Source organism: Nerophis lumbriciformis, linkage group LG11, assembly GCF_033978685.3.
Source record: "Nerophis lumbriciformis linkage group LG11, RoL_Nlum_v2.1, whole genome shotgun sequence".
In the NCBI taxonomy this organism is placed as follows: domain Eukaryota; kingdom Metazoa; phylum Chordata; class Actinopteri; order Syngnathiformes; family Syngnathidae; genus Nerophis; species Nerophis lumbriciformis.
The window spans coordinates 8,673,956-8,698,438 of NC_084558.2; the positions used below are offsets into that span (position 1 = coordinate 8,673,956).

At 40.8% G+C, this 24,483-nt stretch overlaps 2 protein-coding genes across 5 annotated transcripts in view; one reads left to right on the plus strand and one right to left on the minus strand.

Annotated features, from left to right (window-relative positions):
- Window positions 1-16,709, minus strand: part of slc38a10 (solute carrier family 38 member 10) — a 39,401-nt gene extending 22,692 nt beyond the window's left edge. For 2 of the 4 annotated variants that reach the window (XM_061967486.2, XM_061967484.2), the window contains exons 1-7: window positions 16,484-16,708; window positions 16,094-16,368; window positions 11,535-11,652; window positions 11,236-11,281; window positions 11,062-11,155; window positions 10,828-10,971; window positions 5,840-5,964 (exon numbers count right to left, since the gene is read on the minus strand). In XM_061967486.2, coding sequence (XP_061823470.1) covers window positions 5,840-5,964; window positions 10,828-10,971; window positions 11,062-11,155; window positions 11,236-11,281; window positions 11,535-11,652; window positions 16,094-16,183 — 617 coding nt within the window. In that variant the 5' untranslated portion in view covers window positions 16,184-16,368; window positions 16,484-16,708. Of the gene's footprint in view, window positions 1-5,839; window positions 5,965-6,518; window positions 6,644-10,827; window positions 10,972-11,061; window positions 11,156-11,235; window positions 11,282-11,534; window positions 11,653-16,093; window positions 16,369-16,483 lie in introns of all 4 variants that reach the window. The other 2 variants (XM_061967485.2, XM_061967483.2) reach the window with 2 other exon arrangements.
- bahcc1b (BAH domain and coiled-coil containing 1b) overlaps window positions 16,053-24,483 on the plus strand; it is a 182,559-nt gene continuing 174,128 nt past the window's right edge. The window contains exon 1 of the mRNA XM_061967479.2: window positions 16,053-16,217. The gene's annotated coding sequence lies outside the window, so the exon portion shown is untranslated. The remainder of the gene's footprint in view (window positions 16,218-24,483) is intronic.

Sequence of the window (24,483 nt, forward strand, 5' to 3'; positions counted from 1 at the left end):
GCAAATGGCCATAACTTTCACCGTCTCCTCTCTTCTTATCCTGCCTCACTTTTACACACTCTAGTTTATGAGCAAGAACTGTCCTGTATGCCTGCTTCCTGTTTAATCCACAAACCATTAAATCTCAATGCTGAAGTTAATAAATAAAAGGGCATATTGCAATTGGAGAGATAAGGCATCTAATGGTCACTCGAGAGTGCAGACCAGTTTTTATTTACTGTAAAGTACTTAAACAAAGTCCTTAAACTATGACTTTAAACAATAAAACACAGCTCAGGCACAACAATCCTGACTTTAGGTAACATTATCTAGCTGGGGCACGCACACACACGCATACACCTACATACATACATACATACATTTTAAGTCAATTTCAATTATACACTTTAGTAATTTACTGCGATTATTCGAGATTCATTAAAAGACAGCGAGAGACGTTTGCACAGTGCCTGTTTTTAAAAGGTGTAAGTCTTTATTGTTTTAAAGTTCTCTTTTGTGCATTTTAAAATGTATGTCTTAACGTATTACTTTTCTGAAACTGCTCTGTGACATGTGCTGTTGATCTCCTGGCCAGGTCACCCTTGTGAAAGAGATCTTGATCTCAATGGGTTTCTTATCTGGTTATATAAAAGTTGTAAAAAAATGCCAGTGTGATTAATTTGATTTTAAAATGTCATCGTTCGACAGCACTTCTTCAAACATATATAAATGTATTTTTAAAAACTGCAGCACTTTCCCCGAAGTCTTCTGGCACCTTTCAGGGTGACGTGCGCCTCTCAGTTACATCAAATCTATGTGTTGTGATCTGGCAGCTCTGCTGCCGCCTGTCTGCTCTTTGTTGCAGTGCCTGGTTTTCGGGTCACAGGGCAAGTCACCTTCGCACACACCTGATTCCAATTTTTTTTCCTGACTACTCAAGCTCTCCAGTTCATTCACACGGTGTCAGTAGATTACTGATGGTTCACCCTTCCAGCCGTGTTCATCTCCTCTGCTCTGCTCTGGCTCCACTCACGCTCCTTGTTCCTGTGACTCTTTGTTATTGTTATCATTTCTTCTCGGCGAAAACCGATCGTGACACTATGCTTCCAACATTGTGGAACAGTTTTGACAGTTCTGCAGTTTCCATAAAGGGCCGCTTGGATGAGATGTGAAAGAAACACCATTGGGATTAAATAGGATATAGATAGATTGATTGATAGGTTTTAGCTTTGAAGAGATAACTAATCAATACATTTTCCTGTTTGTGTAAAAGCCAGGTGTCCCAATACTTTTGTCAAAATAATGTATTTGACTGCACGTTAGTATTCAAGCCTTCAGCCAGAAAAACAACTGGACCAGCTCCCATCCCGTCATAATGGCAATGTTAAGTAATGATGTAACTGCGAATAAACACGTTTCATGAATGTAATAAAACTCCAATGTGCTGAGAGCTATTTAATCATCATGTGAATGCATTGTGTTTGTAGGCGGGCCCAAGTCCAGCATGATGATTAGTGGTTTGGCTTCAACCAGCCCACCACCTAACAGAGGGAGCTCCTGCCTCGCTTGGCCTTGACAACACGCCAACATATCATCCTGCCAAGTATCACTCAGCGGTACTAGTGGGACGTGGCGCCCCGGGACGCATGAGCATTCAGACACACGGGCAGGCTTTCTAGCGAAGTGTGCACACACCATTTTAGAAATTTGTGTTCCTGTCCCAGTCCTACAGTCACCCCCTGCTGTCACTTACCTCATCCTCTCTCACTCACACACACAAACAAGCCCATATACCACACGGACGTCTGGCTCCTGCCGACCTCACACATACAAATTTGGACATCCTATTAAAGCATGATCGGCACTAACCCAAAGTGAGGACCAAAGACAAAAAGACGAAGGTAAAAAGCAAGTGAGCATATATAGGTAAGAGTGGAGAAGGTTTGGATGAAAGCTGTTAAAATTGACATGCGATGATGTTTGTGATGTTGTGACAAGAAAAGCGAAGAAAAAGATTGGTGCGAAACCCAGGTAGAATGTATTGCCTAACATAAATTCTATATTGTGAAATACTGTCTACATTAGCGGATTTGTACAGTGAAACTCAACAAAGTCGTACAATTTTCGTTTCTAACAAAAACTTCAAAGATATCAAACAAAACTTGGAATTTAAAAAACCTAGTGTTGTCATACCAGACTTTAAACTCAGTGAGAATTTAAAGGGTTAACTCTACACGACTTCGTGTTACTTTTTTTTATGTTTTTTTTTTTGTAATACTAGTTATGGCAAAGAAGAAAATTGTAATGATAACCATAGAGCAGGAAATTGAACATAAGAGTAGCACAAGTAACACATAAATATTTATTTTAAGAAGATGCTAACTCAAATAGTATGTAGCTAAAAGGATTATGACTATCATGTAAATGATTGTAAGATTTGTATGACACTTGGTTAAAATGTTGTTTAAAAATTTGAATTTTCTCCAGATAATAAATACTTTGTTTGATGCTGAAACAATTAATTTAATTAATACTCAACACTAAAATTGGCCCTAGTATGTGAATGTGACTGTGAATGTTGTCTGTCTATCTGTGTTGGCCCTGCGATGAGGTGGCGACTTGTCCAGGGTGTACCCCGCCTTCCGCCCGATTGTAGCTGAGATAGGCTCCAGCGCCCCCCGCGACCCCGAAGGGAATAAGCGGTAGGAAATGGATGGATGGACTTTACATTTACAGAAACGACGAAATGTACACAAATGCAGCCTCAAAGCTAAAGACGATCTACCCAGCCATTGAAAAATGAAACATTCGCCGCACGGAACGAAAGTCGCCAACCACTTACAGGCGCCGAAAGGGAGAAAGGGACAGAGACCGTGCTTAATGAGTTCTCCGGTAGGTTACTGTATGCCGTGTTACAGGCACTGTCTTTTGTTAAATTTGTGAATGAACACAGGTGCCTGTGTATATATTTAATGTTTTATTGTGTAGACCTGTGGTTTATAGACTTGTGAGGCAAATATATGTACAAAATGTAATTTTAGGGATGTTCCAATCATCCATGAGCGAGATCAGCATATACCAATACCAATCACATGTATTAACTGTACATTTTTCAATGTATTTATGGTGAGTGATTGACAATTTAACAGTATAAGCACAATATTTAAACTAGTTCCTTATTTTCTCTTTTGTTACATACAATTGTTTGAGCAAAACAAAGTCAATAGTAGACAATAACTAAACAACATCAAAAACAACTATCTATTTATATTACTCATTTGAATCAGTTTTGCCTTCAAAGTCCTCCTGGTAACAAAAACAAAACAATAAAAAAAATGATTTAGAGAAAATAAAAATATCGATGTAATCATTTTTGTATCGATCTGATTACCTTTGGTGTTGACACCACTAATCTATGTAACGGTCCACCGTCTTCTTTTGTGTCATGTACTGACTGTGACAATGCTGACACCAACAGTTGTTACATTATCCACTCTCTAGACCAGGTGTCCCCAAACTTTTTGACTCGGGGGCCGCATTGGGTTAAAAAAATTTGTCCGCGGGCCAGGCTGTATATATATATATATATATATATATATATATATATAAAAAAAAAAATATATATATATATATATACCGTATTTTCCGCACTATTAGCCGCACCTAAAAACCACAAATTTACTCAAAAGCTGACAGTGCGGCTTTTAACCCGGTGCGCTTTATATATGGATTAATACTACGATTCATTTTCATAAAGTTTCGATCTCGCAACTTCGGTAAACAGCCGCCATCTTTTTTCCCGGTAGAACAGGAAGCGCTTCTTCTTCTACGCAAGCAACCGCCAAGGTAAGCACCCGCCCCCATAGAACAGGAAGCGCTTCTTCTTCTACTGTAAGCAACCACCCGCCCGCGTAGAAGAAGAAAAAGCGCGCGGATATACCGTACGTTTCATTTCCTTTGTGTGTTTACATCTGTAAAGACCACAAAATGGCTCCCACTAAGCGTCAGGGATCCGGTTCATGAAAAGACGCAATCTCTCCATCCGCACACGGATTACTATTTCACAGCAACTGATATTCCTGTGAACCGCACTGGATACAACGGGAGCACGTACGGTGAATATTCGCACCACAGGGAATGAGAAGTCATCCTTCACTGTGGTTCTAGCTTGCCACGCTAATGGCCAGAAACTTCCACCCATGGTGATATTCAAAAGGAAGACCTTGCCAAAAGAGACCTTTCCAGCCGGCGTCATCATAAAAGCTAACTCGAAGGGATGGATGAAGAAAAGATGAGCGAGTGGTTAAGGTAAGTTTAAGTTTACGCGAAGAGGCCGGGTGGCTTTTTTCACGCAGCTCTGTCCATGTTAATATACGTATGTTTGTGATTGCACATTTGCGTACATTTTGGGAGTGAACAGAGTTGTTAGAACGCTGGTTTTTAATATATTATTAAAGTTTGACTGACCTATCTGACTGTTTTTTTGACATTCCTTTAGCGCAGTTAGATGCGGCTTACAACACCGGGCGGCTTATAGGTGGACAAAGTTTTGAAATATGCCGTTCATTGAAGGCGCGGCTTTTAACCCAGGGCGCCTTATGGTGCGGAAAATACGGTATATATATATATATATATATATATATATACACACACACACACACATATACATTGTCTTTATAATCCGTTTTGTCATTTAACATCAATTTACATTGATGTTCATCATCATTTAACATTGTCACGTTATCGATGGGAAAATTCATTTTTAGACAATATGATTTGCCTGAGCGGCTGGGAGACACCGAGAGTAACAAGCTGTAGAAAATGGATTAGAAAGGAAAGATAAAAATTTTTAAAATTTAAAAATTTAAATAAATAAATAAATAAAAAACTTTTTTTAGCTTGGGACTTCCCGTGGGCCGGATTTTGGATGCCGGGGGGCCGGATCCGGCCCACGGGCCGTAGTTTGGGGACCCCTGCTCTACACTCTTGTTGATCGACGAGTTAATTTTCAGCAAATAACTGCTTACTTTCTGCTGCAACACAATTACAACTTCTTAAACTCTGTTAAGTAATCCTATATTTCTTTGTGTTGCTTAAAGCTAGCTTAGCGGTTAGCTTAGCTGTTATAATGCCTGTTCCTGCTTTCTCTTGGTGTGTACCATGTTTAGCGTCATCCTAATAGTTGATAATTATACTTAAATATATTAAGAAATGCTGTATATTTGCCATAATGGAGGTGTTTATTGGTAACTTAGGGGAGCAGCTCCACGCTGTATATGGATATACACAATTCGTTTGTAAGCCGGGGGCCTTCAAATAAATACAATATTAGGCAAAGATCAGCATTTGTGCTCGGCATTGTAAGGTATTAATCGGCAATGGCTATCACATACGTTTTTTTATAAAATCGTCTGAACGATCAAGCGGCACATCCCTATAAAATTTGGCTTATATTTAGGTACGCTCAGTATTTCATATGGGAAATATTGTCTTGAAATTCACCAGCATGACAAAATGTATATTGTCCAACTTTGGAGGTCCGACTGTATTGGCTTTGATTAACGGTTGAGTGTGAGAAACATGTTAGCAGAATTAACATCCTTTAGCAGTTATTTCCACTCTAAACGTCCAAAAAGAAATAGTTTCTCATTCAAACTATGCACTGTGGCATTAAGGAATCATGCAATGAGTCATGCATTATTAGGATAAAATGCAGTAATAAGTATAAAAAATCCCTGCAGGGATTAGCCAAAGTGTGACCATCCATCCAGCATACGGACGACAGTCAAGTGTCTCTGTCATTGAGTTTGTGGGACGTTTTGCTTTTAACAGTACGGTCTTGTGCGGGAGGGGTACTTACGACTGACAGGCGAAGGCCATCCCACAGATGGGGAGACAGCGAAACACCCCCTCCCAGCGCACCACATTGACCTGCCCTAGCCACCAGCCGCTGAGCAGCCCATGTTTGAATGAGGACAGCACCATCTAAGAGGAAGGAGTGGGTGTTGGGGTTACAGCGCAAACCAAATAGAGACAGGAGGAAGAAAACAAAAGGGGGGAATCCCATGCATGTGGATAACTCATGAATGACAAGAGAAGCAGAAAGGATGAGAGGACATGGAAACCCCATGCTGTATGTAAACCTGCAAAATTTGCATGACAGTGAAGTAACAATGATACACCAAAAAAAAAAAAAAAGACAAAGAAAGTGAAAGGTTCATCTATGAAACAGCATCCAACATGCAGACTGCTCATCCTAAAGCTAACAGGAAGGGGTTGAAAACTGACAACTTCACTTGATCTTTAAGCCTTTCAACCACACAGACACACACACGCACACACATAAGAGTGACACGACTCAGACAAAAAAGCCGAATTAAAGGAGAAAATGAATAGAAGCTTGTGGGATGTTGGAGCATTCTGAGAGGATGTTTTGCAGGGTAATGACGTTCACGCTCCAAAATTGGCACCTCCTCCACTGCCCTTCAACTGGTGATGTAAAGATACTAGGGCTGGATCTCTCCTGCGGGTTTACTTACGGGTGACAGCAGAAGGTTGTAGCAATAATGGGCAGGCACTGAATGACGCCCTTCGTGCGCCACAGGTGAACCTGTTCCACCCAGGAACCCGAGACTATGCCGTAGCGCAGGGACGACAACACTATCTACAGCATGAGCAGCAGAGAGAGCGGCGAAAGAGAGGAGAGTTGAAGGAAATGAGGGAAAAACGGCACACACAGAGGTAAAAAAAAAAAAAAGAGGGGTAAAGGGAAGATTTGTGACTGTTAGAGGGTTCAGGGGTTCTGGAATAGACCAGGCTGTTGTGGGCCTGCATCTGCTGTATAACTAACTCCTCCAGGTTGCTGACATGCAAGAGAATTCATGGACAAAAGTTACTGTACTATGCAGTGTGAAGCCTGTGGAAGCAGGAGATGTGAATATAAAACACACAAGGTGACTTAAAAGAGGCTGGAAATGATTGCTTGCCTAAGAAGAAAACAACTAAAATATTTAATGCAATAAAAAGGCAAGACGTTAATGATTTAAACATTTACTCTCTATTCACTTTATACTTGCGGCATTTAATGATCTCGAGTGGACAAAACTGCATTTTTTAAATATAAATCTCAGGGGAGCGCATCTGTCTTTAGGTATTTAAAAAGGACAGCAATTGTTGTTTTGGACACACTTTCTCCTCAACCAACGCGTTTTCTTTATTTTCATGACTATGTACATTGTAGATTGTCACTGAAGGCATCAAAACTATGAATGAACACATGTGGAGTTATGTACTTAACAAAAAAAGGTGAAATAACTGAAAACATGTTTTATATTCTAGTTTCTTCAAAATAGCCACCATTTGCTCTTATTACTGCTTTGCACACTCTTGGCATTCTCTAGTTGAGCTTTAAGTACACCTGTGAAGTGAAAACCATTTCAGGTGACTACCTCTTGAAGCTCATCGAGAGAATGCCAAGAGTGTGCGAAAAAGTAATTAGAGCAAAGGGTGGCTATTTTGAAGAAACTAGAATATAAAACATGTTTTCCGTTATTTCTCCTTCTTTTGTTAAGTACATACCTCCACATGTGTTCACTCATAGTTTTGATGCCTTCAGTGACAATCTACAATGTAAATAGTCATAAAAATAAAGAAAACGCATTGAATGAGAAGGTGTGTCCAAACTTTTGGCCTGTATTGTATATTTTGCAATACAGGAAGGTAAACACTTTCCAGGTGATACATTTGAATCACGTTCCACAAATCTTTGACTACATTATGGGCCTGATTTACTTAGATCCAAATACCTCACGCTAAAAAGCGTGTACTAAGACTGCGTGTGCAATTGGAAAGTGAGGCACACCGTCTTGTTTAAATGAGGATTTTGCATGTACTATATGGGACATAACCATAGAGACACTCTGATTTACTCTACAATCATCTTATCATGTTCCTACCTGTGGCATTTTGCTGTGTTTTCAAACAAGCAGGAGACTGCTTGTACTCAAGATGCAAAAAATGCATACTTCAAGAAGATTTTATTATATAGGATAAGATATAGTCTATGTGAAAAAATGAACATCATAAAAAAATATTAAATGACACCAAAATGCATCAATTTAATTTGTTTTGATCAGCCTCTTAAGTCATATAGCAGTTAGTAAATTATAAAAGGATGTTGCTGAGTAAACGATGAGTCTAATATTTTTTTTATTTCTGACCGTCTAAAAATGTTGAAAGATACACGTAAGACAGAGGATTCTCTGTCCATTGTGTTTTTGCAACACGAACACTCTTCTCTCACAGCTGTGTCAGTTTGTGCGTCCTTTTCAAACGTGCAAAACAAAGCATTAATTGGTTCTCCATAAAAAACGGTGATGAGTGCTGATGAATCACGTTGCGGGTGCTGTATAATATATTTGCATTTCCACCTCCCAGTATTGTGGGCGGTTTGATGATCATCATATATTTTGCATTGTAATGAAGACAGATACACAAAATGGATTGCACGCCTTATTTTACTCACTTAACAGACGCAATTTACTTTGCACATGTTTAGTAGATCAGCTTTGCGTGTGCTATCAAGTTTGCACATGCTTTAGTACACAAAAAGCTTTAGTAGATCAGGCCCTATGTGTTTTAAAATTATAGTTTGAGATTTGAGCAACAGAGCTGGGATAGGCCCCAGCACCTTCCGCGACCCCCGAGGGGGACAAGTCTGTAGCTAGTCAGTATGTCAGTGCAGAGAACAGTAGACTTCCCCAGTTGAACAAAGTTTATGGTCAAAATTTGTTTCACCAGAGTTTGGAGACTATATGCCTGAAAGTAAAAAGGTGTTGTTTTATGTCTATTTTGTTACATTAAAATCTCATCTCCTAAACGTTTGTACACGTTTAAATCTAATGCAAAGCTAATTATCGTTAGCGTGTCAATGAGCTTGTCCGTTGCATGTTAGCTTTAAGCTAGCGGCATTAGAGCAAACCTTTATCCTGTATGTTGCATTGCTTTTTTCAGTTTATACCAAGCTGTATTGTCGATTTAACATTATTCTTACATGTACGTGTACTTGATGTGTATATTCATGCACTTCCCTTTGTGTGCTTAGTTTTACATCAACTTCATTGTGAAGACGATCAATAAACAACCTCAAGTTGGAAGTGTTTTCATCTTTAATCTGAAGGACTGTTAAACTATCTGCCAAACTAAATTCCAACTTTCAAGGAGGGCTGTATATTATATTAAAATAAACAAGGGGTGTACAAAGTGCAGCCGGTCTTATGTTGTAGTAATAAAATAAAACATTTTTAAATACATACAACAATAAAATGTAACTAGAAAAATATATGTTGATGCTAATAACTAATAACACATATTTGACTTTAAATATATGCATATTTTTTTTAGCCTTTTAAAAAAAAAAGTCATATAGCCATCAATCTTCTACAGCTTGTTTCTCTCGGGGTCGCCAATTATACAGAATATACGACGATGGCATATTGACTCTTATGCGTAACTTTCTTCCATGCTGCCACAGATAAATGTGTATATTTCCCAAGAGCTGTTTTGTGAAGTTATTACATTTGTGATGAGAGCTAGTGTGCAAGTTTGTTTGGTGCATAACCTTAAGCTAAATAATGCTATAGCGTCACATGCTATCTAAGCTGTTATGTCCGAGTATTCCAATAATAAGCCTCGTATGGAGATTTTTTTGCCTAATGCTTATTGTAGCTTTGATTTCATGATACTGTTTGTGTGCAAAATTAGATGGATGGTGTCACTGACAATTGTTTTACGAATAATGTCATGTTGTTGCAAAACAGTTTGCACCGCCAAAGGGAAAAAAACTTCCGTGCTCTTTAACTTGGACACACCCATCTATACACACTTTACACTAGTTAATCCCTTCTCCCGGGACGCATCTCGCCCTATTGAGAAATTTTTAACTGAAATCATGCAATGATAATTTTGTTTTAGTGCAGTTCAGACTAACAGCAACTTCAAAAATGTATTCATGCAATGGCAAACAAGGCCCAATTTAAATATATAAGATAAAAGTGTGCTACAGTATCTTTTAGTTTTACTATTCTTACTTTACTATGTTTGAAAATTAAAATACTATCCTTAAAACCTGTAACTCCATCCTATTTACAATGTCTCTTGCAAATAAATGCAAGAGACATTGTAAAGAGACAAATATGGTGTCATATTTTAGCTTAGTTTGCATTTTCATTCTATTTAGAACTGTTATTAAATTGGCAGTATGTTAAATATAAACTAAACCAAATGTAACTAAACCTGTCATGTCATTTATTTTTCTGTTCATACAGTACAATGAAAATGGGCATATTTTAAGATATAGTTGCCAATGGTGATTAATCACAATCAATCAATCAATCAATGTTTATTTATATAGCCCTAAATCACAAGTGTCTCAAAGGGCTGCACAAGCCACAACGACATCCTCGGTATAGCCCACAATAAATTAATTTGTGATTAATTTGATGAAAATTTAATTTGATAAAACTGTACTATATATTACTTGAGACAATCATATTGGTTGAGCTTAGTAAGAAATGTATCGGGAGTCAGAGCAACAGGGAGAAAAAAACAGATTATGTTTAAAAATGAACATTACGGCCTCAAACGCTGATAAAATAGCTGTAATAATTAATATCAACGCCTTAAATCTTTCAAACAAAAACATGGAATTAACTGTAAAATGCATGTAATATTAGAATTTGTGGGTACCTAAATTATTTTGTTCATGCAGGACAAAATAAATACAATAGATTATATGTAAATAATCTTTCAATAATAGTAGTTGAGACTCAGAGAGAGTAGTCGACTCACCGTAAACATGAAAAATGTGTAGAAGATGAGCGCCATGGCCGAGAAGGACTGAATGGAGGACATCATGTTCCTCTGCAGGCTCAGAGGAAGGACGATGAACAAAGACACGGCGATCAGCAGGACCACACGAAAACTGCCAGTAACCTTTAAAAACAAATAATAGGGATTTATTAATGAACTTCTTGTTTTACCTCAATTCTGGTGTGGAGATGTTTATAAAAAGAGGTCTCTGACCTGCAAACCCAACAGCGTAGCAAAGAAATTTGAGCCCAAATCCGCAATGACCACATAGAAGGCAATACAGGTTCCCAACATCAATCCAATCATACTGCAATGACAGTGAGGCACATGATAAATATCATCATTGTGGGTAAATATTATAGATTGGGTGTACATATTGACACATGCCTGGTTTCCACCAGAGTTTTTCCAGGTTTGCCATAAGCGTGGAAAGCTGCAAAGACAGGAATGATTGTTGTTAGCTTGTGAACTGTGATTGAGTGTGCAAAGTAACATGTTTAAAAATATCTGTTTCGATAACAGTCGTCAAAACAAAGCAAGCGTTGCACTAAAAACACACTAGAGTTAACAACCTAAATATTTAATTGCATACATTTGCTGATGTTACCATGGTTTTTAGCAACTGTATACATTATCCTTGTTGGCTGTGAAGTCACCTAGTCTTTTTTTTTCAGAAAGTATCTCACCCAAGCCAGCGTAGGTTCTTCGTTTGGTGTTGCTAGCGGTGTGAACCAGAAACATGCACGACTTGTGGGTCATCCAGGAGCAAAGAAACAACAGGAGAGTTCCCAGCACGATCCCACACTGAAAAAAACAGAGGACAAGTTAGAGAACAAGGATGCATCAATCTTGAAATATTTTATGGAGTAAATGACATTCCTGGTGATATACTATATATGTATATTAGCCACCTGTAATAGAAAATACATAAGCCTGCAATACAGCGACATATCATTGCCATTACATTTACCCTTTTTTATGTTCTCCGTGGAACTTGCATTTTACTCTTCTACTCACACACAACAGAGAAGCAATGAGGCAGGAAATTAAGACCAACTACTCCCTTACTTTAAATGATAATTTGCACTGTTCCTTTTGCTCTGTTTTCCACTTGGACTGTTTGTTCAGTAGATGTTGGTGTTGATCAAAACCTGTTTCTGTGGCCTTTAAGATTTTGGAAATGGCATTAGTTATTTTGAACATGCATATAGCAGGCAACCCCCAATCCCCTGAAGTTCCTGGTTTCTCAGCAATTGAACATGCAAACATTTGCAAAAAAGCACCATTTAAAGATGTTTAGTGTTTAAAGAATTGAAAAAATATCAACAGAGTTTACATAAACACATACATACCCCATTCATCCAATTGAATCACTGTCTGTTTCAGTCACTACGTTATTTAGTCACTACAGTAATTACAAATTTGTGGTCACATCCACAGGAAATGGGTTAGCCTACTCTATACAGTATATACAACCACAGATGGTTCATCTAGTTATTTACACATTACTTTGGTTCATTCGCACATTACTTTGGCATTTTTGCTTTGATGGCTCTGACAATTGACCCTAGTGTGTGAATGTGAGTGTGAATGTTGTTGGTCTCTCTATGTTGGCCCTGCGATGAGGTGGCGACTTGTCCAGGGTGTACCCCGCCTTCCGCCCGAATGCAGCTGAGATAGGCTCCAGCACCCCCGCGACACCAAACGGGACAAGCGGTAGAAAATGGATGGATGGATGGGCTCTGACATGAGCGTTCCTGGCAAATTTCTGAGCAGCTTGTATTTTCCTTTTTGTTTTTGCTTTGGTGGATTCCGCCTTGGATTTTATAGCCAATTTATGTCTCTTTTGGCTTTAAACAAGAATTTTCCAAGCATAAAATGGTTCAATGAACTAAAAATAGCAATACTACAGTAGTATTGGCCACTGGATGAGAACAGACAATCAGAGCACGCTGTTCAGTATCGTGGCTACTGATTGGCTCTGCCTCAAGCAACACTACTGCAGTGTATTGGATTAAACCAGATCAAACCAGCTCCTTCTTAAGGGCCACCAAAAAATATATCTTTCAGCTGTGTTCCGTATAGGTTGCAGCGATACTCCGTTTTAATACACTTGACCGCCACTTGTAGCAGTATTGATCATCTAAAACAAACAGAAGAAGTATAGAGCTAAAGTCAGAGAAGTTTCTTGAGCGCAGCAATTATGACCAAAGTGATAAAAGCTGTATTTTCATTTGTATGTATACTTAAATTATATTGACAGTTCATGTAAGACACACACAAACATATATACACACATATAATTTTTCAACACTTTTGATGAGTCCCTTCTTTTGCAGTATATTTGATTAGTATTTATTTTTTTAATCAGCCTGACCTAAACCTTAAAGATAACGCCAAGGTTAAAAAGATTAGGAACCCCTCTATTAAACAAGTGTTAAAGTTAAAGTTACAGTTTCAATGATTGTCACACACACACTGGGTGTGGTGAAATGTGTCCTCTACATTTGACCCATCCTCTTGTTCACCCCCTGGGAGGTGAGGGGAGCAGTGAACAGCAGCGTGCACCGCGCTCGGGAATCATTTGGTGAAATTTAACCCCCAATTCCAACCCTTGATGCTGAGTGCCAAGCAGGGAGGCAATAGGTCCCATTTATTGGTAGTCTTTGGTATGACTAAAAGGGGACTATGTGAGTGTTATTTCCCATCATTCAATTTATAATAAGTAATTCTTACTTCACGGAAATTAGTTTACCACGGTCACCAATAAAAGAGGAATTATTGTATTTGTAGGTATTTGTTTTCCTGATTGTTAGGCCTATTTAGTAGAGATATCCGATAATATCGGCAGCCGATATTATCGTCCGATAAATGCTTTAAAATTTAATATCGGAAATTATCGGTATCGGTTTCAAAAAGTGAAATGTATGACTTTTTAAAACGCCGCTGGCCGCTGTACGTAGTGGTACACGGACGTAGGGAGAAGTACAGAGCGCCAATAAACCTTAAAGGCATTGCCTTTGCGTGCCAGTCCAATCACATAGTACCTACGGCTTTTCTCACACACAAGTGAATGCATCCATACTTGGTCAACAGCCATACAGGTCACACTGAGGGTGGCCGTATAAACAACTTTAACACTGTTACAAATATGCGCCACACTGTGAACCCACACCAAACAAGAATGACAAACACATTTCGGGAGAACATCCGCACCGTAACACAACATAAACACAACAGAACAAATACCCAGAACCCCTTGCAGCACTAACTCTTCCGGGACGCTACAATATACACCCCCCGCTACCACCTACCAAAAACCCTGCGCACCCCCAACCCCGCCCACCTCAACCTCCTCAACCACCAAATTCCAAGCTGCTGTTTTGAGGCATGTTAAAAAAAATGATGCACTTTGTGACTTCAATAATAAATATGGCAGTGCCATGTTGGCATTTTTTTCCATAACTTGAGTTGATTTATTTTGGAAAACCTTGTTACATTGTTTAATGCATCCAGCGGGGCATCACAACAAAATTAGGCACAATAATGTGTTAGTTCCACGACTGTATATATCGGTATCGGTTGATATTGGAATCGGTAATTAAGAGTTGGACAATATCGGAATATCGGCAAAAAGGCCATTATTGGACATCTCTACTATTTAGTGAAACTACATATTTTCCATTACCTGTTGTCCTAATAATTAAGCCTATTAACCTAACCGACAGGAGTTTTTGTGTAAAAGTAGACAGTTTTATGTCGTCCACAGCTCCTTTACCACATGGGGTCCCCCAGGGCTCAATCCTTGCCCCAATTTTATTTGCGCTTTACCTTCTCCCCCTTGGTTCTATTTTTAGGAAGTACAGTATTGCATTTCATTTTTATGCCGATGATTGCCAGATTTATTTTCCCATGGCACAAAATAACACGGTTCAACGTCTTATTGACTGCCTGCACGACATCAAAGTCTGGCTTTCAGCTAACTTCCTGAGCCTAAATGAAGATAAAACAGAAGTTATGTTGTTCGGTCCAAGTCGCTCTCCCTCCCCCAACGTTGACCTCGGCACTCTGACCCCGTATCTCAGCGACTCTGTCACAAACCTGGGGGTAAAGTTTGACTCAGATTTTAAATTCGAAAAACAAATCAGCAGCGTCGTTCAAAAAAGCTTTTATCAATTACGCCAAATAGCGAAAGTGAAACCGCTTCTATCAAGACATGATCTTGAGAAATTAATCCACGCTTTTATCTCGACTCGTCTTGATTATTGTAATGCCCTGTATGTTGGCATTAGCCAGGCCTCCCTCGCCCGCAGCTCGTGCAGAACTCTGCTGCTTGTCTGCTAACACAGACCCGCAGACGTGAGCACATCACCCCTATTTTAGCGTCCCTTCACTGGCTCCCTGTGCGTTACCGAATACATTTTAAACTCCTTTTATTTGTTTTTAAATGTCTAAACAACCTCGCGCCAACCTATCTCTCCGACCTCCTTCAGCCTTACTGCCCCACCCGATCCTTAAGATCAGCCGATCAGCTGCTGTTGACGGTCCCTGACACAAGGCTGAAGCTTAGAGGTGACAGAGCTTTCGCCGTTGCTGCTCCCAAGCTCTGGAACGACCTACCCCTGAGTGTTAGACAAGCCTCCTCTCTTCCTGTTTTTAAATCTCTCTTAAAAACATACTTTTATTCCATGGCTTTTAACACTGAGTGATATCCATCCTGCAATGGCGCCCCATAATACACCTGCTGTGATCCTGTTTTTATGTTTTTATTAATTCTATTTTAATTATTTATTTTTTATCGTGTTCTGTTTGTGTTGTGTTCGCTCGGTACTCGTTTTATCTTTTAACCTGCTCATTGTACAGCACTTTGGCTACCCCTGTGGTAAATTTTAAATGTGCTCTATAAATAAAGTTGATTTGATTTGATTTATTATTTGACCCTTGTGAAACGCCATGTATTCCACCATCCCCGGGACATGTTTTTAAACATAATTCATTAACTTTCTGCCAAGTCAAACAGTACTAATCACTCTAGTTAGTAAATATGCAACAGGGTATTTACTCATCTAAATCACAACATATAAACCACTCATACATAATACAAAATATTAACTACAGCTATTGCATTGTCAAAGAAGCATGTATTTCCAGACTGACAAAAACTAGAACAAGACATTCGAATTTGAGACGTCTCGGCGGCGCGCACGTTGGCCTCCATGAACGCGAACGCCGGCCGGTGACTCACCTGTTTGAAGCAGAAGGGCATGGTGAGCACGCTAACGCCGACAATGCTGTTCACCACGTTCATGATGAGACCCCAGTTGGACGCCGTCATCTTTGAACAGCCGAGCGACTCGTCTTTCCTCTCGGTAGGCAAATGTAAAACTAGCAAAAAAAAAAAAAAAAAAATGACAGGGGTGCTACAAAGTTTAAATGTCACCGTCTAATCCCTGGGCCAAAACCGGGGGTTCGTCTAATTTCTCGGGTTCCACAACTCCTTCACCTATACGTGACGTGGCGCTGTGGGGGAAATACACAACACGACATCATTAAAATACGTTTTTCTCCTATTACACTGACGTGTACCCTGACTTATAAATAGTTAAGGTATTAAAGCGTAAAGTCACATATTTACCGTTTCGTTTGTAGTTTCAACGACGCGCAACGCCGCGTCGCCTGTTTGTTATGTGAGCATCGGCGACGTCGTGTCATTCGTCAGTCAGGTCATTCATGGCTAAATTATCATGAAAAAAATAAATACATATAAAAGCGCGTAATCCACAGGTGAACAAATACTCCCTTTTCAACGTTCGGTCAAATGTGAGCTGTCGGTTTCCCCCCCGCCCCCCTTGCGCTCGTAACCAGGAAGTGGTTGTAGTCGAGGAAGGGTACAAAGACAACACGGCCTGTAGGTTTCAATGCCTTGGAAGCACCGCGGATGCTCCCTAGCGGTCATGCAGTGCCATTACTCTTACACTTTGTTGTTAGATAATGCAGGGGTCCCGGGTCCCCAACCTTTTTTTTGCACCAGGGTTCGGTTTAATGTAGGCATTTTTCAGGGACCGGCCTTCCACGTGTGGCGGATAAATACATGTATAGCAAATAAGTGCATGAAAAATGAATACATGAAAAAACTCACCATAATGTTGAATTAGTGGGAGCCCCTGGCCTTTTGCCTTTGCAAAAAATCTCTCCATAGGCTTTTGTTGTGTATTGATAGATTGAGACTTTTATTAGTAGGTTGCACAGTAAAGTACATATTCCGTACAATTGACCACTAAATGGTAACACCCGAATACATTTTTCAACTTGTTTAAGTCGGGGTCCACTTAAATTGATTCCATCCATCCATCCATCTTCTTCCGCTTATCCGAGGTCGGGTCGCGGGGGCAGCAGCCTAAGCAGGGAAGCCCAGACTTCCCTCTCCCCAGCCACTTCGTCCATCTCCTCCCGGGGAATCCCGAGGCGTTCCCAGGCCAGCCGGGAGACATAGTCTTCCCAACGTGTCCTGGGTCTTCCTCGTGGCCTCCTACCGGTCGGACATGCCCTAAACACCTCCTTAGGGAGACGCTCGGGTGGCATCCTGACCAGATGCCCGAGCCACCTCATCTGGCTCCTCTCGATGTGGAGGAGCAGCGGCTTTACTTTGAGCTCCCCCCGGATGGCAGAGCTTCTCACCCTATCTCTAAGGGAGAGCCCCGCCACCCGGCGGAGGAAACTCATTTCGGCCGCTTGTACCCGTGATCTTGTCCTTTCGGTCATAACCCAAAGCTCATGACCATAGGTGAGGATGGGAACGTAGATCGACCGGTAAATTGAGAGCTTTGCCTTCCGGCTCAGCTCCTTCTTCACCACAACGGATCGATACAGCGTCCGCATTACTGAAGACGCCGCACCGATCCGCCTGTCGATCTCACGATCCACTCTTCCCTCACTCGTGAAGGAAATTAAATTGATTCATGATACAGATATATACTATCATATATACTATCATCATAATACAGTCATCACACAAGATAATCATCAGGGTGTATACATTGAATTATTTACATTATTTACAATTCGGGGTGTGGAGGGGGGGGGGGGGGGTTTAGGTTTGGTTGTTATCATCAGTCATCAACAATTGAGAACAGAGAAATGGATATTGAAACAGTGTAGGTCTGACTTGGTAGGATATGTACAGCAAGTAGTGGACATGGAGAGAGAGAGAGATCAGAAGGCATAAGAAAAGTATTTACATTTGATTGTTTACATTTGGGGCAGCACGGTGGAAGAGGGGTTAGTGCATCTGCCTCACAATACGAAGGTCCCGAGTAGTCCTGAGTTCAATCCCGGGCTCGGGATCTTTCTCTGTGGAGTTTGCATGTTCTCCCCGTGACTGCGTGGGTTCCCTCCGGGTACTCCGGCTTCCTCCCACCGCCAAAGACATGCACCTGGGGATAGGTTGATTGGCAACACTAAAAATTGGCCCTAGTGTGTGAATGTGAGTGGGAATGTTGTCTGTCTATCTGTGTTGGCCTTGTGATGAGGTGGCGACTTGTCCAGGGTGTACCCCGCCTTCCGCCCGATTGTGGCTGAGATGGGCTCCGGCGCCCCCCGCGACCCCGAAGGGAATACGTGGTAGAAAATGGATGGATGGATGGATGTTTACATTTGATTATTAACAATCCGGGGAGGGTGTTAGTTTAGGGTTGAAGTTGCCTGGAGGTGTACTTTTATTGCGGTTTTGAAGGAGGATAGAGATGCCCTTTCTTTTATACCTGTTGGGAGCACATTCCACATTGATGTGGCATAGAAAGAGAATGAGTTAAGACCTTTGTTAGATCGGAATCTGGGTTTGACGTGGTTAGTGGAGCTCCCCCTGGTGTTGTGGTTATGGCGGTTAAGGAAGTAGTTTGACATGTACTTCGGTATCAGGGAGGTGTAGCGGATTTTATAGACTAGGCTCAGTGCAAGTTGTTTTACTCTGTCCTACACCTTGAGCCAGCCCACTTTGGAGAAGTGGGTAGGAGTGAGGTGGGATCTGTGGTGGAGGTCTAGAAGTAATCCGACTAGCTTGTTCTGGGATGTTTGGAGTTTAGATTTGTACTCATTGTTGCTAGTAGTAGGCTTTTTTTTGGCTTTAGTATCTGATGGGTTATAGGTGACATATACCTCACATTCAAGGACAAGAGCATGGATATATAATAAAGCTACAAATACTTGCCATTAGTTACAATAGATTCCCGTCTATTTCCATTCTAAAAGTTATGTATACATATTTTGTGCAATAATTCATATGTAAATACACTGTTTGCTTTTTTTGCTTCAATTTTCCATGCGTAAATACATGTGTTATTGCTAACTACTTGTGTAATAGGACTGTGTGCACTTTAACTTACTAGGCCAAAGGAAATGTGTATTTTCTTCCTTCAGTACAATTATTATATGCAACAATTTAGCACTTCTCCATCTTTAACTACTATGGTCACTCTGTTCCTGATCTTCGGTCATCAACTTGCCACGGACTGCAGATGGAACCTAGCTTTTGGCTACGATTTGGCACCTTCACATGTTTATTAATGTGCATTGTCCCATATAAGAAAGATGTAACAAATCTAGCAAATGGCAACTTCCTATCAGGAGTTTTATAATACATCTACGAACAAGCTAATTGGTGTGTCTGTTGGGACTGATGAAAGTTAATTAGGAGAAAATGCAGCAGTTTATACATTATTTAATGTCTATGTGCGGCCCGGTAGCAAATGCGTCATGCACCGGTGCCGGTCCCCGGACCAGTGGTTGGGGACCACTGTTATAATGGATGAAATGAAATGCCATCCACCCATCCATTGTTATATATTTAATACCTACTTGTCTAGTCCTGCCTGTGTCATTTTATATGGTCCTTTTTAGAACCGAACTAGAGAGTTTCTACTTATTTTTCTTCCAACATTTTAGCCTTAAATTGTTTAGATCTGATACCCTGAGATGCAGATGTCAGGATTGAGAGCTGCCCTGCCAGAGACACTATCTCCTGAACTTCCCAGATGGTTTAATTTAGCTAACTGTTTTTCGTCCACATCTTTAAATGTTTCGAGTATTTATTTTTCTTTCTTGCTGCCTCAATAATCATTGTGTAACCCATTTAAATGCATCCATCGACCTCTGGCCAGATTGTAAACAAATGGAATGAGCTACTCCAAATGATTAAAACGTTAAATCTTCATCAGTTTTGAACAGTCACTGTAGTTACTTCATATACAAAACATAAGACACTTTCATAGAATCGATACTTTTGATAATTAGTTTGTGCTTTTTGTTGTCGTTAGGGGATTTTTTAAACTATTCTATTCTTTCTTCTGGTTTACTTTCTCCACCACTGATTGGCTTTGAAATCATAACAGCACTGATGTATATACATGAATCTTGTTTTTCCAGTCTTTAGATTCCGTTCAGGAAAGGGAAACAAGGGGGGATGCAGACGCTATGGTGTGAGAGAGGGAGAATAAACAAAATACTTTGGTGCCGTCAGGAAAAAAAACATTCAACAATTCCAGTTTCTTAATACTTGAAAAGGTTTGATGCCCTCCCCGATAGAAGACTAAATTGTCTTGTTTGCTCAGGAAATAGAAGTATTGAGTTGGGAGGGTTAACTTGGGAGCTGGGTTGTGCTGTCCCTGTAGGAATAAATGCTATTCAGATATTATATCTCACATATGTTGATATTTAAAATGCACAAATGTGTTCAGTAACCCATCCATCCATCCATTTTCCACCGCTTGTCCCCTTCGGGGTCGCGGGGGGTGCCGGAGCCTATATCAGCTGCATTCAGGCGGAAGGCGGGGTACACCCTGGACAAGTCGCCAACTCATTGCAGGGCCAACACAGATAGACAGACAACATTCACACACTAGGGCCAATTTAGTGTTGCCAATCAACCTATCCCCAGGTGCATGTCTTTGGAGGTGGGAGGAAGCCGGAATACCCGGAGGGAACTCACAAAGTCACGGGGAGAACATGCAAACTCCAACACAGAAAGACCACGAGCCCGGGATCGAAACCAGGATCTTCGTATTTGTATTGTGTTCAGTAACCAAAAAACAAAAATCTTTAAAGGGGTCGATCATATTATGATTTTTTTTCTACATTTGAAACACTTCCTCGTGGAAGGACCTGGGGCCTATTCAAATATTAACACTGAATTAGTATTCTTAGTCATGATTTTAATGGCATTCAATCAATCAATATCCTTTAATTAACCATGTAAAAACTAATTGAGATTACAATCTCTTTTCCAAGAGTGACCTGACCAAGAGGGCAGCAAAACAAAGTTACAGAAATACATACATATAAGTACAACAAAAACAATAATTCAGTCAATAATTATATCTAACCTACTTACAGTTTACAACCATGTGGAATTATATGAAACTATGTGTTAATCACAAATAATATTATTTATTTGACACATAAACCTTAGGGTTAGGTCAGGCTGATTAGAAAAATAAGTGCTAAACAAATATACTGCACAAAAATGAACTCAAATAACTGACAAAAATACATTTGTATGCAATTATGTTGTGCTAAAATAAATAAACTACATTAATAATGAATATGTTTCTTAACTAAACTCAATGAAATTAAAGTGCAAATGAAAATACAGCTTCACCACTTTAGCCGTAATTTTTGCGTAAACTTCTCTATGAATTTAGCTCCAGACTTCTTCTGTTTGTTTGAGATTGTCATTACTTCCACAAGTGGTGGAAAAGTGCTACAGCTGAGTACCCCTGCAGCACATACGGATCAGAGTTGAGAAACGTATTTTTTGCCGGCAGTCTATGGGGCGCTCAATGGGCCATATGGTTAGAAACACTGGTCTACATAACATGTAATGGTGGTTCTTTGATCAGAATTTTGCATAGACTGTTTTACAAACAGACTTTAAACCGCTTACTGACCGTCTCTTCAGGATGCGCAGTTTTGTGGGCGGTCTTATTTACGCCCCTTCACTTAGACTGCGTCTTCTCCTCATCATCCTTGTTGTAGTTTTTAGCGCTTCCATATCGAGTCTACTGGCAGATGCAAGTTCGAGCTATACACTGCTTTACACTAGAAAAGCCAATAGCGAAGGATGCATGTGCATCTATGAACTAGTCTGCCCCACAACAAGCGGCTAGAGAAAAGTAAGGAACCTATTGACTACAATGGAGCACTCGTGTAAAGCTTTCCCAGTAAATTTCTACCATATATGGATATATCCGTTTAGGTCACCAATTGGAAAAACGTCACAAATTAGGCAAATTCCAAACGACTCGCCTAGAGGAAGTATGAAGGAAGGCAAGATTGTTTTATAAATATATCCGCCAGGTGGTTTAGGTTAAAATGTTTCGGGACTTATCCATCCATCCATCTTCTTCTGCTTATCCGAGGTCGGGTCGCGGGGGCAGCAGCCTAAGCAGGGAAGCCCAGACTTCCCTCTCCCCAGCCACTTCGTCCAGCTCCTCCCGGGGGATCCCGAGGCGTTCCCAGGCCAGCCAGGAGACATAGTCTTCCCAACGTGTCCTGGGTCTTCCCCGTGGCCTCCGGTTGGATGTGCCTGAAACACATTCCTCTGGAGGCGTTCGGGTGGCATCCTGACCAGACGCCCGAACCACCTCATCTGGCTCCTCTTGATGTGGAGGAGCAGCGGCTTTACTTTGAGCTCCCCCCGGATGACAGAGCTTCTCACCCTATCTCTAAGGGAGAGCACCGCGACCTGGCGGAGGAAGCTAATTTCGGCCGCCTGTACCCGTGATCTTGTCCTTTCGGTCATAACCCAAAGTTCATGACCATAGGTGAGGTTGGGAATGTAGATCGACCGGTAAATTGAGAGCTTTGCCTCCCGGCTCAGCTCCTTCTTCACCAGACGATCGATACAGCGTCCGCATTACTCAAGACACCGCACCGATCCGCCTGTTGATCTCACGATCCACTCTTCCCTCAATCGTGAAGAAGACCCTGAGGTACTTGAACTCCTCTACTTGGGGCAAGATCCTCTCCCCATCCCGGAGATGGCACTCCACCCTTTTCCGCAAGAGAACCATGGACTCAGACTTGGAGGTGCTGATTCCCATCCCAGTCGCTTCACACTCAGCTGCGAACCAATCCAGTGAGAGCTGAAGATTCTGGCCAGATGAAACCATCAGGACCACATCATCTGCAAAAAGCAGAGATCTAATCCCGCAGCCCCGAAACCAGATCCCCTCAACAACACCCTGACGGCGCCAAGAAATTCTGTCCATAAAAGTTATGAACAGAATCGGTGACAAAGGGCAGCCTTGGCGGGACTTATGCACATCCCAAATACACAAAAACAGGTAGTGATAGGTAAGAAAAGTTGGTTTTGTATAATAGGTCCTCCTTTATTCTACCAGGTTGGCTTACACTTTACAAACTTGCAACAATGAGTCGACGGGTGAAAACAAAGGTCTTTTATTTAAAAAAATAATCATACAAATCAAGCTTTATTTTCATTAGACTAACTGGATATGAAACAAATCACTACATTAACATATGGCGAGCAAAGTACACATGGCATGGTCCAACAGCCGTGCAGCAAGTACAAACATGAATATCCAATCAAATACAGTATATTTATATAGTACAATAAAAAACAAAAACAATAAGTTTTACTAAATGTGGTAAGTACGTTTCACAAAGTGTTGCACAGTAGGTAAAATACACATTTAAAAGCAGTTTGTACAAATTGATAGGCGGATCGCTGCGGTGTCTGCAGTGACGCGGACCCTGTATCGATCTATTGTGGTAAAGAAGGAGCTGAGTTGAAAGGCAAAGCTCTCAATTTACCGGCCGATCTGCGTTACCAACCTCACCTATAGTCATGAGATTTGGGTTATGACCAAAAGGACAAGATCAGGGGTACAAGCGGTCGAAATGAGTTTCCTCCGTCTAGTGGCGGTGCTCTCTCTTAGAGATAGGGTGAGAGGCTCTATAATTCGGGAGGAGCTCAAAGTAAAACAGCTGCTCTTCCACATTGAAAAGAGCCAGATGAGGTGGTTCGGGCATCTGGTCAGGATACCCCCGGATGCCTCCCTGGGGAGGTGTTTAGGGCAGTCCTGACCGGTAAGAGGCCACGGGAAGACCCAGGACACGGGGAGAGTATGTCTCCCGGTTGGCCTGGAAGCACTTTCGGGATCCCCCTGGAAGGAGCTGGTCGAAGAGGCTGGGGAGAGGGAAGTCTGGGCTTCTCTGCTTGGGCTGCTGCCCCCGCGACCAGAGCTCGGATAAGCGGAACTGCCTCATGCTTATGAGGCAGGTGCGTCCATAAGTAGACAAGAAAACCATTTATTCCACCTCTAATTTCACTGCTTTATTAATCGAAACTAAGAATGAAATACCAATATTAACGTCAGGTCGATGTATTGCATTGCTCAACAATTGACATTTGTAATAGTAAAAATGCAAAAAAAAAAAACTGCTGCATCTTAGTCATAGTGTAACATATCAAAACTGCTGCTGTTGTGCAATGAAATTTTGTTCTTATCTGTACTGTAAAGTTCAAATTTGAATGACAATAAAAAGGAAGTCTAAGTCTAAGTCTATTGATTATTTTAGTAATCAAGTATTTTATTGATTAGTCGGAGAACATTTTTT